The 14,968-nt window shown below is 41.0% G+C and overlaps 1 protein-coding gene across 1 annotated transcript in view; it reads left to right on the plus strand.

The window, feature by feature from the left end:
• Window positions 1–14,968, plus strand: part of DNAH8 (dynein axonemal heavy chain 8) — a 328,304-nt gene that overhangs the window by 211,677 nt on the left and 101,659 nt on the right. Inside the window, exons 74-78 of the mRNA XM_024983878.2 lie at window positions 3,128–3,283; window positions 4,933–5,115; window positions 9,864–9,969; window positions 11,762–12,014; window positions 12,120–12,310. Coding sequence (XP_024839646.1) covers window positions 3,128–3,283; window positions 4,933–5,115; window positions 9,864–9,969; window positions 11,762–12,014; window positions 12,120–12,310 — 889 coding nt within the window. The remainder of the gene's footprint in view (window positions 1–3,127; window positions 3,284–4,932; window positions 5,116–9,863; window positions 9,970–11,761; window positions 12,015–12,119; window positions 12,311–14,968) is intronic.

The following is a 14,968-nucleotide window of genomic DNA, read 5'->3' on the forward strand; positions in this document are numbered from 1 at the left end:
ACTTAGAAAACTCAGGAAAATCCTGGCAAAGATCATAGAGTATAAGTGGAGGGGAAGAGTTAAGGAAAGTGGGGTTGATGGGAAAGTAGCTTCTGAGGAGCTGTATACACAGAAGTGCATGAGTGGTGTGTACCAGTCTTCCTCCTCCTGAACTCAGCCCCCTGGATCCAGCTCAGCTATAACTTGTTCCTTACTCCGTTCCTCACTCCTCTTGCCTCCCCTGGCTGTTGATCTCCCTGCTCATCTTAGTCTTATTTTTTCTGATTGTGGCTTTATTTCTCCATTTAATTCATTGATAGTCTTCAGTCATGTCCTTCCTGATAAAGCCTCATCCCAAGAAGCTTCCTGAGGAAGTAAAAGAAATATATCAGACATACTTCCTTATTTTAAAAACCATCAACTGCTGGGATGTACGTAAATTGAACTGCATCTTTTTTACTCAGACAGCATAGTATTTTTCTGAATATGTGGATAGGCATATGCACAAACACACATAAATGAAAAGAAAATGAAGCAAAACCATCACTTCTGTGCTCGGTAAGGAAGGCAAAATGAAAAATGAAACATTTTATAAATGAAAAACAAAACATATTGGGCATGTCCAGGGCTGCATTCCACCTTGGCAGCTTTGCCAAGGTCATCTTCAAAGCCTTTCCAGCACCTATAGCTCTGACTTCTGAATAAAGAATGTATTTGCTTAAGTCCTCTGTGAAGAATTCACTGAGTGAAGACCTAGTTCCAGAGTATCTGTGCGGGTGATACAGGCTCTCTTGTGGCCGCCATACAGTATTCCTCCATGAGAAAAATCAAGTGAATCCAACCCGAAACTATGACTCCAAGATATTACTTCAAGTTTACAAAACTATTAAAGGTGGTTAAAAGATAATTTAATAAATCAACAATTTGAAAATTATTTCTTTAATTGCTATATTAGTCAGGGTTTTTCAGAAAAACAGAACTGAAAGGATATCCAGGTACAGATACATAGAAAGAGATTTATTATGAAGGGGTGGCTCATGGGATTATGGAGGCTGAGAAGTCCCCGATCTGCTGTCTACAGGCTAGAGCCCCAGGAAAGCTGGTGGTGTCATTCCAGTCCAAACCCTGAAGGTCTGAGGACCATGGGAGCCAGTGGGGTCAGTCCCAGTCCAGTCTGAAGTCCTCAGAGTCAGGAGCTGATGTCCAAGGGCAGGAGAAGATGGATGTGCTAACCTATGCAGAGAACAAATCGGCACTTCCTCCAGCTTTCTGTTCTGTTCAGGTCCTTAATGGATTGAACAGTGCCCACCTACATGGGCGAGGGCCATAATCTTTATTCAGAATGTCGACTCAAACGCTAATCTCTTCCAGAAACAACCTCACAAACACACCTTGAAATAATGCTTGCCAGCTATCTGGGCATTCATTAGCCCGATCAAGTTGACACATAAAATTAACCATCACACTTGGGAAAGACATCACAAAGACAGAGTTTGCTTCTTGGGGAATCGAGAAGGACAATTACATTCAGTCTTCTTGGGACCTTATTTCATCTTATTTAAATACGCTAGTTAAAGCTCTTTGTTTGGATTCATTTACCTTATCAACTTATAGTGAGGTCTTGCACAGCATATCATGTATATAAATAAAGCTGTCCATCTAGGGGGAAACGTTCCATCGTGTGCAAGATTTTCTGTTTTTAGTTATTTCTGTTTTAATCAAAACAGGACAAAGATAGACTTATTTTTTGATTCCACGCCTTTCTTCATTGCACGTGAAAGATAATATTTTTAAATTTCACCCTCCTAATCACCTGATATCTCGGTGGATCTTCCTTTTTAATTTTTTCTTCTGTTTATTTGGCTGCTTGTGGCATGAGTGATCTTTAATTTTATTTTAATCGGAAGCTAATTACTTTACAATATTGTGGCGGTTTTTGCCATACATCGACATGAGTCAGCCACAGGTGTACATGTGTCCCACCATCCTGAACCCCCGTCCCACCTCCCTCCCCACCCCATCCATCTGAGTTGTTCCAGAGCACCAGCTCTGACGCCCTGCTTCATGCACTGAACCTGCACTTCATGTATTTTACATGTGGTAATATACATGTTTCAATGCTAGTCTTTCATATCGTCCCACCCTTGTCTTCTCCCGCGTAGTCCAAAAGTCTGTTCTTTACATCTGTGTCTCTTTTGCTGTCTTGCATATAGGGTTGTCATTATTGTCCTTCTAAATTCTTAGTTCTTAGTCCTTGGATAGAATCCATGCCCCTGTGGAAGTCCAGTGTCTTAACCACTGGACCACCAGGGAAGTCCTCTCTTGTATCTTAAGATCAGCACTCACAGTAGCACAAAGGCAATAGTTGAATTCAGAGAATAGAGGATAAGAAGGTGGAGAGTTGAGGACTGAACCTATGGGAATCCTCACACTTAGGCAGAGGGAGAGATCACTGGAGAAGTAAAGAGTTCCAAGTCAGTTGGCTAATGCAAAGATCAACTAGCCCAGTTGGGGTGTTTTAACTAATAACAAACATTGATCTAAAAATGGAGAACCCCACCAGACATTCAGAATCCTAATTTTTTTTTTAATGTAAGAATATTTTAAAAATGTATAGTCTGTTAGGTTGATTTTATGCAAAGTACCATATTCTTATGTTATGTCACTGTTAGAGACAGAATTCCCGGATGAACCTTAGGTTGATTCAGTATGTCATTTCTGACATCCCTATGCTTTTTAAAAAATCACTTATTCATCTCATAGGTGTCCTGAGAAGATAAAGTGAGTATCATAAAAATGCAAGTTAGTTTGCTTTCTTTGAATGATTGTAGCTATGTAAGTTTAAAGGGTTAATCCTTGATTACCTCTCTTCCACCTGCCAGAGCAGAGCTCTGACTTCCAACTAAGGAATGACCTTTGTTTCTCTTTCAATCGGAGAGACCCCCATTACACACCCAGGGCTTCCACAGAGTCGTGACCCCCCAAGTTTTGAAAATTATGTTTTGTTTGTTATTTTTATATTTATAATTAAAGCTTCCTGTACAGTCCTTAGAATTCTTAGTCCTTTGCCCAAATATCTCTGGTTTCCGCTCAGAAACAGGCACATTCTTTGTAACATTTCTGCAGCAATGAACTCTTTTATTTTTAGGTAACCTCTTTGAACCATAAATATTTCCGCACACACCTGGAGGACAGTCTTTCCTTGGGCCGACCCCTTCTTATTGAGGACATCCGTGAAGAGCTGGATCCAGCCCTGGATAATGTATTAGAAAAGAATTTCATCAAGTCAGGCACCACTTTCAAGGTGAGCTTTGAAAAAAGAAAAGAGCAATGGTGACATCTACTTATCTTTTGGAGCACAGCAGCAAAGACAGTTTTCTTCAGGTGGTAGCATTTGACGTGCTGAAAGAATTATTTCCAAACTCATATTCAGTGTTTCCTTAAAAAAAAAAAAAAAAATATATATATATATATATATACACACACACACACACACAGGGGCGAGAACAGTATCTTGCTAACAATAGCCATTTACCTGAAACTAAACAAGATCTGAAGGAAAGGCATCTGGTGATAATGATATATTATTGTTACACACAAAATATGTATATTTTAGCAGCTCTGAGAAAGGTGGTTTCCAAACCATGTATACTTCTATACAGTAAAACCTGTGTTTCCTCACTGAATAAAATGGCATTTTTAGTAAAGTATAGGGACATTGATTTTATTTCTCTATTAACTTTCAATTAAAACTCATGAACTTTGCTGGAAGCAGTAGAATATGGTTTCTGATGATTGGTGATAACATGAATTGTTTTCAATACAAGTGTTTCTTTTTTAATTGGTTTCATTCTTTACTTTTAGTTTTCTTCGGTTTTACTGAATGACAGCATTTCTGATCGAGAATTTTTTGCTCTGAATAACTTAATTTCATGAATATCAGTGAATAAGAATGCCAATTTTCTCATTAAATATAGATTTATTTAGAGGAATGTTCTTCATAATGTGAATTCCTTCAAATGCCATATTTAATATGCCAAAGGAGGTTTTAGTACATCCATTCCTGAAAGGGCTTTTAAAAGACCCAGATTCTTACCTGCAATGTGAAGGCCATGATGCCTGAGAATTAGTGCCTTAGTGATGTGGTTTTCACTCACATGCAAGATTAATATTAATTAAAAATTTAAATCATTTAAAATTTTAGAATTTCCACCTGAGTTTTAGGTAGCAAACCCAGTTGTTTTTGATACACTGAAAATTGTTATGTTTAAGATAAGTGTTATCTGAGGAAAAACGTTGGCGTTTTTTTCCTCTGAAAGTTTCATTAACCCTTTCTCTTGTCAAATGTGCTTCAGATGACTACGAAATGCAAAAAGAAATAGCACTTCTTATAAACACAACAAATTTCTGTAGTAGGAAATTTCCTCAGGTGAAGAAAAGCAGTCAAATCTTAGATATGTCCGAGTTTTCCTTTATTCCAGGAGCCCCCAACCTCTGGGATCTAATGCTTGATGATCTGAGGTGGAGCCAATGTGATAATAAATAAATAAAGTGCATAATGAATGTAGTGTGCTCCAATCATTCTGAAACCACCCCCCTCCACCCACCCAGGACACGGAGAAATTGTCCTCCATGAAACCAGCCCCTGATACCAAAAAGGGTTGGGGACCACTGCTTTATTCACATTTGTTTTGGATAAATTTTTCGTTTAATTTTCTTGGCATCATGGCTAAAATCATCTTCAGGCAGAGAAAGAATTTAAACCACAAGTTTAAATTATTCTAAAAGAATATGATCTATCATATAAGTTCAGTGATTAAAATTTTACAACTGGTTTTTGTAATTCATTCAAGTTTCACTGCATTGACCTTTGGTAAATTCTCTCCTAAACTGAACCCAAATTCCTTGTCTGCCCTTTAAGCTGTGTGTAATTTAATATTTGAATTGATGTAGGTGAAAGTCGGTGATAAGGAATGTGATGTCATGGATACATTTAAACTTTATATTACGACAAAGTTACCAAACCCTGCCTTTACCCCTGAGATCAATGCTAAAACGTCAGTCATTGATTTTACTGTTACCATGAAAGGGCTTGAGAACCAGTTACTAAGGAGGGTAATTCTAACAGAGAAACAGGTAATGATTTCTCAAGGTAAAGAACTTCTGCTTATAATAAATTATAATAATGTTTTAATGTATTAGGAAATTGTTGAATGTATGGAAAGGAAAAAATGAAGCAAATCATATTTACCTTTGTTAGCATAAATATTTGTTTCTCAGGTCCTGTTGAGAAATCGTGCAACTAATCTCTTTTCTGATCCCTGAAAACACATGTGCACACACATGCCACTCTCTACTTCTGACTTTAAGGCTTTGGGTATATTGACTTTCGTATCTACAGCCCTATAGATGAGTAATCTTGAGTTTCACCTGAAAAATTCAATGAAATGATGATCCTGAAGAAAAAGAAATTGCTCTGGATGAGTATTATTAGTAGTTTTAACTGCTGCTGCTGCTAAGTCGCTTCAGTCATGTCCGACTCTATGTGACCCCATAGACGGCAGCCCACCAGGCTTCCCCATCCCTGGGATTCTCCAGGCAAGAACACTGGAGTGGGTTGCCATTTCTTTCTCTGATGCATGAAAGTGAAAAGTGAAAGTGAAGTCGCTCAGTCGTGTCCGACTCCTAGCTACTACACTGCAATAGTAATTGATATACTTGGCTATAATTGATACTATCACACTCTAATAACCTAATGATGTAGGGAGCCTTACTTTCATTTTAGTTAAATAAAACTTATACTGAAGCAGAGAAATTAAGTATAATTGAGAGTTCTGATAAAACAAAGAACAACGTAAAGCTGGAAAATTTTAAGGGCCTGATAAGCTAAGTTTTAAGATAAAGCTCAGAAAACATTAAATGTTATATATAAAATATAATTTTATATATTTTTATTGTATAAAATCTATTTTCATAAAATCTGAGAAAGTTTATATTTGCTTAAATATAACTAATTTTAAGGGCTTTCTAGGAGAAGGAAATGGCAACCCACTGCAGTGTTCTTGCCTGGAGAATCCCAGGGATGGGGGAGCCTGGTGGGCTGCCATCTATGGGGTCGCACAGAGTCGGACACAACTGAAGCGACTTAGCAGCAGCAGCAGCAGGTGGTGCTAGCACTAAAGAACCTGCCTGTCAATGCAGGAGACATAAGATCCCTGGGAGAAATGGCAACCCACTCCAGTATTCTTGTCTGGAGAATCCCATGGACACAGGAGCCTGGTGGGCTACGGTCCATGGGGTTGCAAAGAGTTGGACACGACTGAAAGCGACTTAGCACATAGCATATAGCACAACTAATTATAGTATTAAGGGTTCAAGGAGAAGGCCAGGTTAGAAATAGTAATGGGAGGGTGAGAAAAAGATTGGCAGAAGAAAGGAGGAAAAGAAGAGACATGAATAGATGGCAACAGATACAAAGGAAAGATTCAAAAAGGGAAAGATACTGACACCAAAAAAATAGAGGGCTCAGTAAAATGAGAAGTAAAATCCCATCTGGTTAATAAGAAATGGCTGACTTGGGGCAAGCCCTTGAAAGACAGCCAGTGTAGTGGGGTGAAAGGGGCCCAGTCTCAGCTTCCCCTCTCATTAGCTGTGTGATCTTAGTTTCCAAAAAAACGGCCCAGGGCTTATGCAATCCAGAAAGGGAAGTCTCTCACTTCTAGAGTCTGGCAGAGAGCATAGGCCCCTCAGTTCACTGCCTCTGTCACCTCTTAAGGCCGCATGGTATCAACTATTGAAAATCAGTCCTTCCTTCTTGGTCTACCTGGTGCTGCTGATCTGTTTTGATGTTGCCTCATTGGTTCAGATCCCCAATGAAAGCTTCACTAACTTCTTAAGGCAGGCCATACCGCTGTCTAGGGTACACTCCTCATCCCCAGAGCACCCTAAACCCACTCCTCCGGGCCTTAGCTTCCTCTTCAAGAGAGGTGCTAAGGTATTCATACCAACCTTGCTGGGAAAAACACTTAGTCTGCGATGTTTGGAGGGTGTATTTTTTTTCCTACATAAATAATGCATTCTTAAAATTATACTTTGAAAATTTTTTTCAAACTTTCACAAAAGTTACAAGACTCATCTATGAACTCTCATGACATGATGTTTAACCTTCCTAACAATCTTGCTCTTATACCCCGTTTTCACAGATGAACAAATGGAGACCAGGGAGAATAAGGTCTTAACCATAAGAGTCCATGGACTTTCCACCCTGCCAAACCTCGTAGATAAGCTGTACAGGTCATGCTGTAAAACTCACAGGTGCCCACTGTGCCACATGCTTCTTTTTCCATATCACACTGAAAAGGAGGCTAACAGGATTTCATCTTGTCCACACATGCCTATACTGCCACCCAGGGGGTGACTGTTTTAATGCAGGCAATTCATTAATTATTCCCCTTGGGCTTCCCTTGTGGCTCAGATGATAAAGAATCTGCCTGCAATACCGGAGACCTGGGTTTGATCCCTGGGTTGGCAAGATCCCCGGGAGAAGGGAATGGCAACCCACTCTAGTATTCTTGCCTAAAAAATCCCATGGGTGAGGAGCCTGGTGGGCTACAGTCCATGGGGTCACAAAGTCAGACACAGCTGAGTGACTAACACTTCACTTCACCGCAAGTACAGCCATGATCTTATCACTAACCCATCAAATACTCCCAAACCACTAATACAATGGCAGTATACACTAGCATTGGAGTTAGGGGACAAGGGCATTAGGCCTGTCTCTGCTAGCAACTGTGCTCAGTTGCTTAGTCGTGTCTGACTCTTCGCTGCATTTTAAAAAATGAATGGGTAGGAGGAAGTATCCCTTGTGGTCTGGTGGTTAAGAATCCACCTGCCAGTGCAGAGGGTGTGGGTTCGATCACTGATCTGGGAAGATTCCCACATGCCAAGTGACGACTAAGCCCATGTACCACAAAAGCCCGTGCACTGCAACTACTGAGCCAGCACTCTGGAGCAACCGAAGCCTGCGTGTCCTAGAGCCCATGCTCTACAAGAGAAGCTGCTGGAATGAGAAGCCCGTACCCGCAACAAAGAGTAGCCCCTGCTTTCCACAACTAGAGAAAGCCCACGCACAGCAACAAAAACCCAGGGCAACCAAAAATAAACAAATCCATCTTTTAAAAAAAATGAATTTAGGGGGACACGTTCCTGCCCTCTAGATGCTCAGAATCTGGTTGCGATGCCAGCCATAGTAGATGTACAGATGACTGCCATGCTGTGGGTTTTCATTGACAAATTGATTTAGGAAGAATTTCTGGAAGTTTTTTGAGAAACTTTCTCAAATAAGTAGTTTAAAAACACATTTTAAATGCAGTTCTAAGTATACTGTGATTCCATGTAAGATCAAAAAAGAATGCTGTGAAGACTGCTTTTGAGACAATTTAATTTACTCTATATTTAGCATGAGTATTACAGTCATGTTACATTTTCTGAATTTGAAAATTGCACTGTGGCTGTATAAAAGAGTGTCCTGTTTCCCAGGAGATATGTTTCAGTTTTTAAAGGTAAAGGATGATGACACATGCACACAGTTCGGCAGCAATAATTATCACAGAGGAGAAATAATGGTAAAGCAAAATGGTGTTTGATGAATCTAGGTGAAGGGTATATGAGGGTTCATGGTACCAGTCTTGTAACTTTTCTGAAAGTTTGAAAAAATTTTTTCAAAGTATACTTTTAAGAATGCATCACTTATGTAGGAAAAAAATATACCCTCCAAACATCTAATTTAGCCATTCTGATAGAAGGGATGCAAAACAATGGAAAGTGGATGTATATTGGCAACTGACTATGTCAGGTCAAGTACCTGGTGTTCCTGTAGTCAGGTCCCAATTCAGAAGCTCCGATCACTTGAGTATCTATTCGTTTCTTGGTTTTAATGCCTCTTTGTTTCTGCCCTTTCTGGCTGCAAATAAAGTTAGTATTTCTCACTGAGGGCGGTATGTGGGAACAGGGCCAAGAGAATGGGACACTCTGATTTAAATAAATGTAGAGGTGGAAAAAGCCTGGGAAGAATTATTTTAGCAGAGTTATCCCATGTATGCCAGTGTACGTGCTATGGAAACTTAATGCTAGTGGGCATAGTTTTTTTTTAATGGTTAAGAGAAACCAAAATACAGATTTGACTAACGATAGTGTCATTTGACGGAGAAGGCAATGGCACCCCACTCCAGTACTCTTGCCTGGAGAATCCCATGGATGGAGGAGCCTGGTGGGCTGCAGTCCATGGGGTCGCTAAGAGTCGGACACGACTGAGCGACTTCACTTTCACTTTTCACTTTCATGCATTGGAAAAGGAAATGGCAACCCACTCCAGTGTTCTTGCCTGGAGAATCCCAGGGATGGGGAAGCCTGGTGGGCTGCCGTCCATTGGGTCGCACAGAGTCGGACACGACTGAAGCGACGCAGCAGCAGTGTCATTTGAGTGGTATTTTGGTTTAAACTTTTAAAAATGAATAATAAACACTGCTGCTGCTGCTGCGTCGCTTCAGTCGTGTCCGACTCTGTGCGACCCAATGGACGGCAGCCCACCAGGCTTCCCCATCCCTGGGATTCTCCAGGCAAGAACACTGGAGTGGGCTGCCATTTCCTTCTCCAATGCATGAAAGTGAAAAGTGAAAGTGAAGTCGCTCGGTCGTTTCCGACTCTAGCGACCCCATGGACTGCAGCCTACCAGGCTCCTCCGTCCATGGGATTTTCTAGGCAAAAGTACTGGAGTGGGGTGCCATTGTCTTCTCCGTAATAAACACTAGTAAGTTGGATTTGCCATAATAACTGATAATTACACTTCTGATGATATTTTTTGTTTTGTTTTTTTTTAATAACAGGAGTTAGAGTCTGAGAGGGTTAAACTTTTGGAGGATGTGACTTTTAATAAGCGGAAGATGAAAGAACTTGAAGATAACCTCCTCTACAAATTAAGTGCTACAAAAGGTATTGTGTTATTAAGAAATAATCACATAATGGATTGTGGATAGATTTCTTGTACCCTCTTTTCAATGCCCTCATGATTATAGATGTCAGGAAACAGTTCAGTTATCAATGCAAAAACAAGCAAGGCAATTTCCATCTAGATATTACAGAGAGACTGCAGGGAATCTGATGCTTAAATTAGCAACTGGCATCTGAGCATTTGATAATAACACAGTTTTCTTGATATAATTGCTTTCTCCTGAGAAAAACAAGGGCTCCCAATACAGCTAGGTAACTCATAATAGGCTAATTTGCTTGCCTGAAGGAAACTAATGCGCTCAATCTTTTTTTGTGTGTTTTTCCATCAGTTCTTTCATTTGGTGTTGAATAGCTGTTACCACAACGGGTTTTGATGTATGTAATCTTGTCAGAGAGACCTGAGCAGCCAGGGCTCAGTCACTCTTGACTTGACTGGACCTCCCACTTAGCAGTTGGGATAGGTTCACCTCTGGGCAGTCAGGTCATCATTCCAACCCCTGATTTGGGGATATACTGTTCTGTAATAGGCAAAATACAGCAACCTAAATTCTATCCTTCATGAGTGAACTAATAATAAATACTTCAACTCAGTGGACGTTAGTTTGAGCAAACTCTGGGAGATAGTGAAGGACAGGGAAGCCCTGTGTGCTGCACTTCATGGAGTCACAGTCCGATGAGACTTAGCGACTGAACAACAGCAAATGAGTGCTTTCCAGAAGCACCTGAACTCTTGGGTAACCTCCCAGAAGTACAGTAAGTGTTACTCTCACAACAGCCTCTAGCACGCTAAGGTGGCTTCATGGCAAAGGTCTTTATCTGCCTTAATTGCACTGCTTGTGCCGATGAAGTTGCCTGTCTCTTGGTCTGTGACTTCTCCCAGCCATTTGAACGGATACCTCTGGGCACTGTAAATATTACCAAGGACTGACTGAGGGTTCCTCCCCCGATCCAGCCAAGAGTGTACTGGATCAAGACCTCTTTCCTGTGAGATTAGTCACAATTTGGACTTCTCTTGCAGACCTAACATGCCCATGAGAGCCTCTCAGCACCTTCCAGTAGCATCCACCTGCTCCCAGGTGGGCCAGAGCTTCGCACTCTGAAGATATCCTGACTGTCATCTCAGCACATCCAGAGCATCTTTCTGTGCCTTAAAACTGAGTTTATTGTCATAGACATGTTTAGGTCTATTCAGAAGGGTAAAACTGAAAACTAAATGCTGAAAAATCAGCATTTTTCTTCCTGGTCAGACACTTCCACTATCCCCTAATTTACTAGAGACGTAGGAGGATCAGAGTCCTCAATGTCAAGGACTGTTGGACAAAAGCAGGAGTAGAAAGTGTACAGCTCACCTGCAAGCTAGTGGGTAATGTTTGGGTCAGCCTGTGCTGTGAGACAAATGGGACGGAAAAGCCCACGATGCCATGAGGGCACCCAGCAAGATGATAAAAGAGGCAACAGCACCGTCACATAAAGAACAGCTGAAACCGCTGGGACTGGTGGGAGACATGAGTTTTCTTTAAACATTTGAGGAACAGACATGTGGGCTATCTTGAGAACTGCCTTTTGCACATTTTCAGGCTGGAATGTTAGAACGAATTGAAGCCTCAGATAGATAGCTGGACTAGAAGCCTTTCCATGTCTCAAGATTCACCTTTCCACCCTGTGGGCTTTGAAGAAGTCAAGTTGAAAACTAACGGGATGATTAGAGAAGTGATGCATCTCTCTTTGTGAATTTCCCATCTCGCGTTCCCCAGCTTTCCTCTTTGGTTTTCAGGTTCCTTGGTAGACGATGAATCTCTCATTGGTGTCCTCCGCACCACCAAGCTGACAGCCGCTGAAGTCAGTGAAAAACTACACGTAGCTGCAGAAACGGAGGTCAAGATTAACACTGCCCAGGAGGAGTTCCGGCCCGCGGCCACCCGCGGCAGCATCCTCTACTTCCTCATCACGGAGATGAGCATGGTCAACATCATGTACCAGACCTCGCTGGCCCAGTTCTTGAAATTATTTGACCAGTCCATGGCCAGGTGGGGCCTCACTACCTAACTACCTCCCCCCCAACAAATTCTGTGTGTATTCCTACTCTCTTAGAAATAGATTTTTACTTCTTTGATTTTTAAAACATATTGCAGGTCTGAGAAGTCTCCGCTGCCTCAAAAGAGAATTACAAATATTATTGAATATCTGACCTACGAAGTTTTTACATATTCTGTCAGAGGCTTGTACGAGAACCACAAGTTCCTCTTTGTACTCCTCATGACCTTAAAGATCGATCTTCAGAGAGGAACTGTGAAGCACAGAGAGTTTCAGGCTCTCATTAAAGGTGAAAGGCTTGGGATGTGGATGTACTATGTAAAGGAGATTGCTTTTAATGTGCTTTTTGATGTCCCGTAGACCCATTCTTGTAATACACAGAGGCATTAAGTTCTGTTGGAAGTGAAGTTCATTTTCCACCCCCTGATTTCTATTCATTTTGCTCTGGTTGCTCAAGATGACTTACTTCAGGTCTGTGTTAACTCTGCGATTTTTAGTTATGTCATTAAGTTTCAGCTTTGTTGTCTAGGATTAGGACATTCAAATGCCAAAAGGGGAAATAGTGATTTGGCGGATGAGCTTTCTACTGCAAGAGAGCAATTCCTTAAGCAGGGGATTATAGTGATGTTATAAGAGTGTAAACTTAAAAAGAAAGCACACTTGTATTTCATATTTAAAGTGAATCCTATACATTGCTTACCTGCATGTTAAAAGTATGATTAAGAAATGTAAATTATGGGCGTAGGTCTGGTGAGATCTTTACAACCTCCAGACATTCTTTTGATTCATTGAAGAGTATATAACTCCATTGCTAACACTAGCAAGCGGGTACTCTTTCTACCCCCTTCTGATGTCTATGTCAGAAGCTTTCTCTATCTCTTTTATATTTTAATAAAACTTTATCACACACACACACACACACACACAAAGTATGATTAAGGAGAGAAAAGAGCACTATTTTCATTCAGTTCAGTTAAACAAAGTGTTATGTCTAAAAGAAGGGAGCGATTGCATGTCGTTAGTGAGATCATAAAAAGCTCCTTGGAAAATTTGCCTTTGCAGGTTAAGCTGTGAAGTTTTCTAGGTTATTTGATACATGGGAAAATGCTCCAATCTTTTCTGGTTTTTTTTTTTTTTTTTTTTTTTGCTCTTTGGTAAGTCGTTTAGTAAATAATTTTCTGGCTGCCCTTCTCCCCCAAAAGAAGAAAGTGGCATTTGAAATGGACTTTGAATGATAGGCAGAAATGAAGAAAACTTCCATGCTGAGCAGAGCAGCATGAGAAAAGAATGTAAATTGGTGAGCCTTGATTCCCAGGGGAAGGATTTCTTGATCTGGTAAGAAATTAAGGGGTTGTGTGAGGTGGTGATGTGATCCTTTTATTGTTCTTTAGGAAGGTAACTCTGGCAGAGAAGCATAGGATTAATGAAGTTCAAGGGAGTCTGTTAAAATCTTCCCAACCACAAGAAATGCTGCATTCCCATCCTAGGGCGAAGACAATGGGGAAATAAAGACAGACAGATATGAGAGATCATGAAAGTAAAATGGCAAAGAACCGGGTGTAAGAACGAAGAGAGGGTCAGAAATGAGTCTAAGAGTTCTGCTGTGTGCAAAGATTTCTGGTCACGATGGTTGAAAGAGAGCTAGTTTGAGAAGTGTCAGAGTGGGGACCTAGTTTTAGTCAGGATAGGCCAGGTTTTGTGGTCATAAAAACAATCCCTGAATTTCAACACAGCAGAAGTGTACTTCTCCTTTACTCTTTCATCTGACCTGCTTGTCATGGTCACCCAGGGATCCAAGCTGCTTGCCATAATCACTATGGAAAAGGGACACGATATAGCAAATTGTGTGCTGGTTCTTAAACGTCACACGAGTCACTTGTACTCATATTTCATTAGCTATAGAAGGATGCATGACCTCATCTAAATTCAGAGAGAGCAGGGAAGTGCATTCTGCCCTGAGCTACCTCCAACACGGAAGCTGCATCACAGCGTCAATGGTGGAAGGTAGTGGATAGATGGATAAGCCCGAGGTTTGGCGGCAGGAGTGTGGACATGGAAATGCAGAGAGGGCTGGGGTTCCAATCAAGAAGTTGCAGGGCAGGGGAACTTTGTAGCTAGTAACAAAGTACCGACCTCTGTGGACAGCAGCCTGATGCCCCCAGATAGGATTTGTCATGGCTCAGAGGATCCCAGGCTGTGACTGAGACAGATGAAGACCAGAGGAGAGGTGGGATGGGGAGGGGAGGGGGCGGGTTGTAGATCCAAAGCATCTCCCCATCAAGACACAAACCCACCCCACTCTACCTCTCCCCAGCCAGCACAGCCAGCCAAGCCACGGGCATTCCCCAAAAGAGACTAGGTTCTTTGAGAAAAAGTCTTTAAATCAGAAGAGACCGAGAAACACAGCAAGACTTGGGGTGGGAATTTGTGAGGAGGATTTGATTTCTCACAGAAAAAATAAAGAAGGCTACACCTCTGAGCTGTGGTTAGAGCACATCTGTGACCCCATTTCATAAAACTGGAGAGTCAGAGAGAACCAGACTGTGTAGGGTCAGGAGAGTCAGTGAGAGGAATTTGAATTTAATTTACTTGGCGATAGGGAGTCATGGAATGTTTTATGAGCAGGGAAGTAGCATGAACAGAGCCATGCTGCAGAAGATTAATTTGGGATTTTATGGTAGGTGGATTGTCAGAAGTACAGTCAGAACAGCATACAGTGAGAGTTTTTAAAAAATCAAAACTGGTTTAATCTATAGTTTGTAGTCATTTTAAACTGGCTTACAGTTTGACTAAATTATTTTTTAAAAGCTGGTAGAACTTTGTTTTTAATGCTTTTTTTTTTTTTTTACAAAGTTAACAAATATGGCCCTTAGATCACTGGTGTCTTTTACCATTTTGAACTCAGTACTTAAGGGGGAAAGAAAAGGGACTTATTTATCAGAGCAGA

The sequence above is a fragment of the Bos taurus genome, chromosome 23 (genome assembly GCF_002263795.3).
Source record: "Bos taurus isolate L1 Dominette 01449 registration number 42190680 breed Hereford chromosome 23, ARS-UCD2.0, whole genome shotgun sequence".
In the NCBI taxonomy this organism is placed as follows: Eukaryota; Metazoa; Chordata; class Mammalia; order Artiodactyla; family Bovidae; genus Bos; species Bos taurus.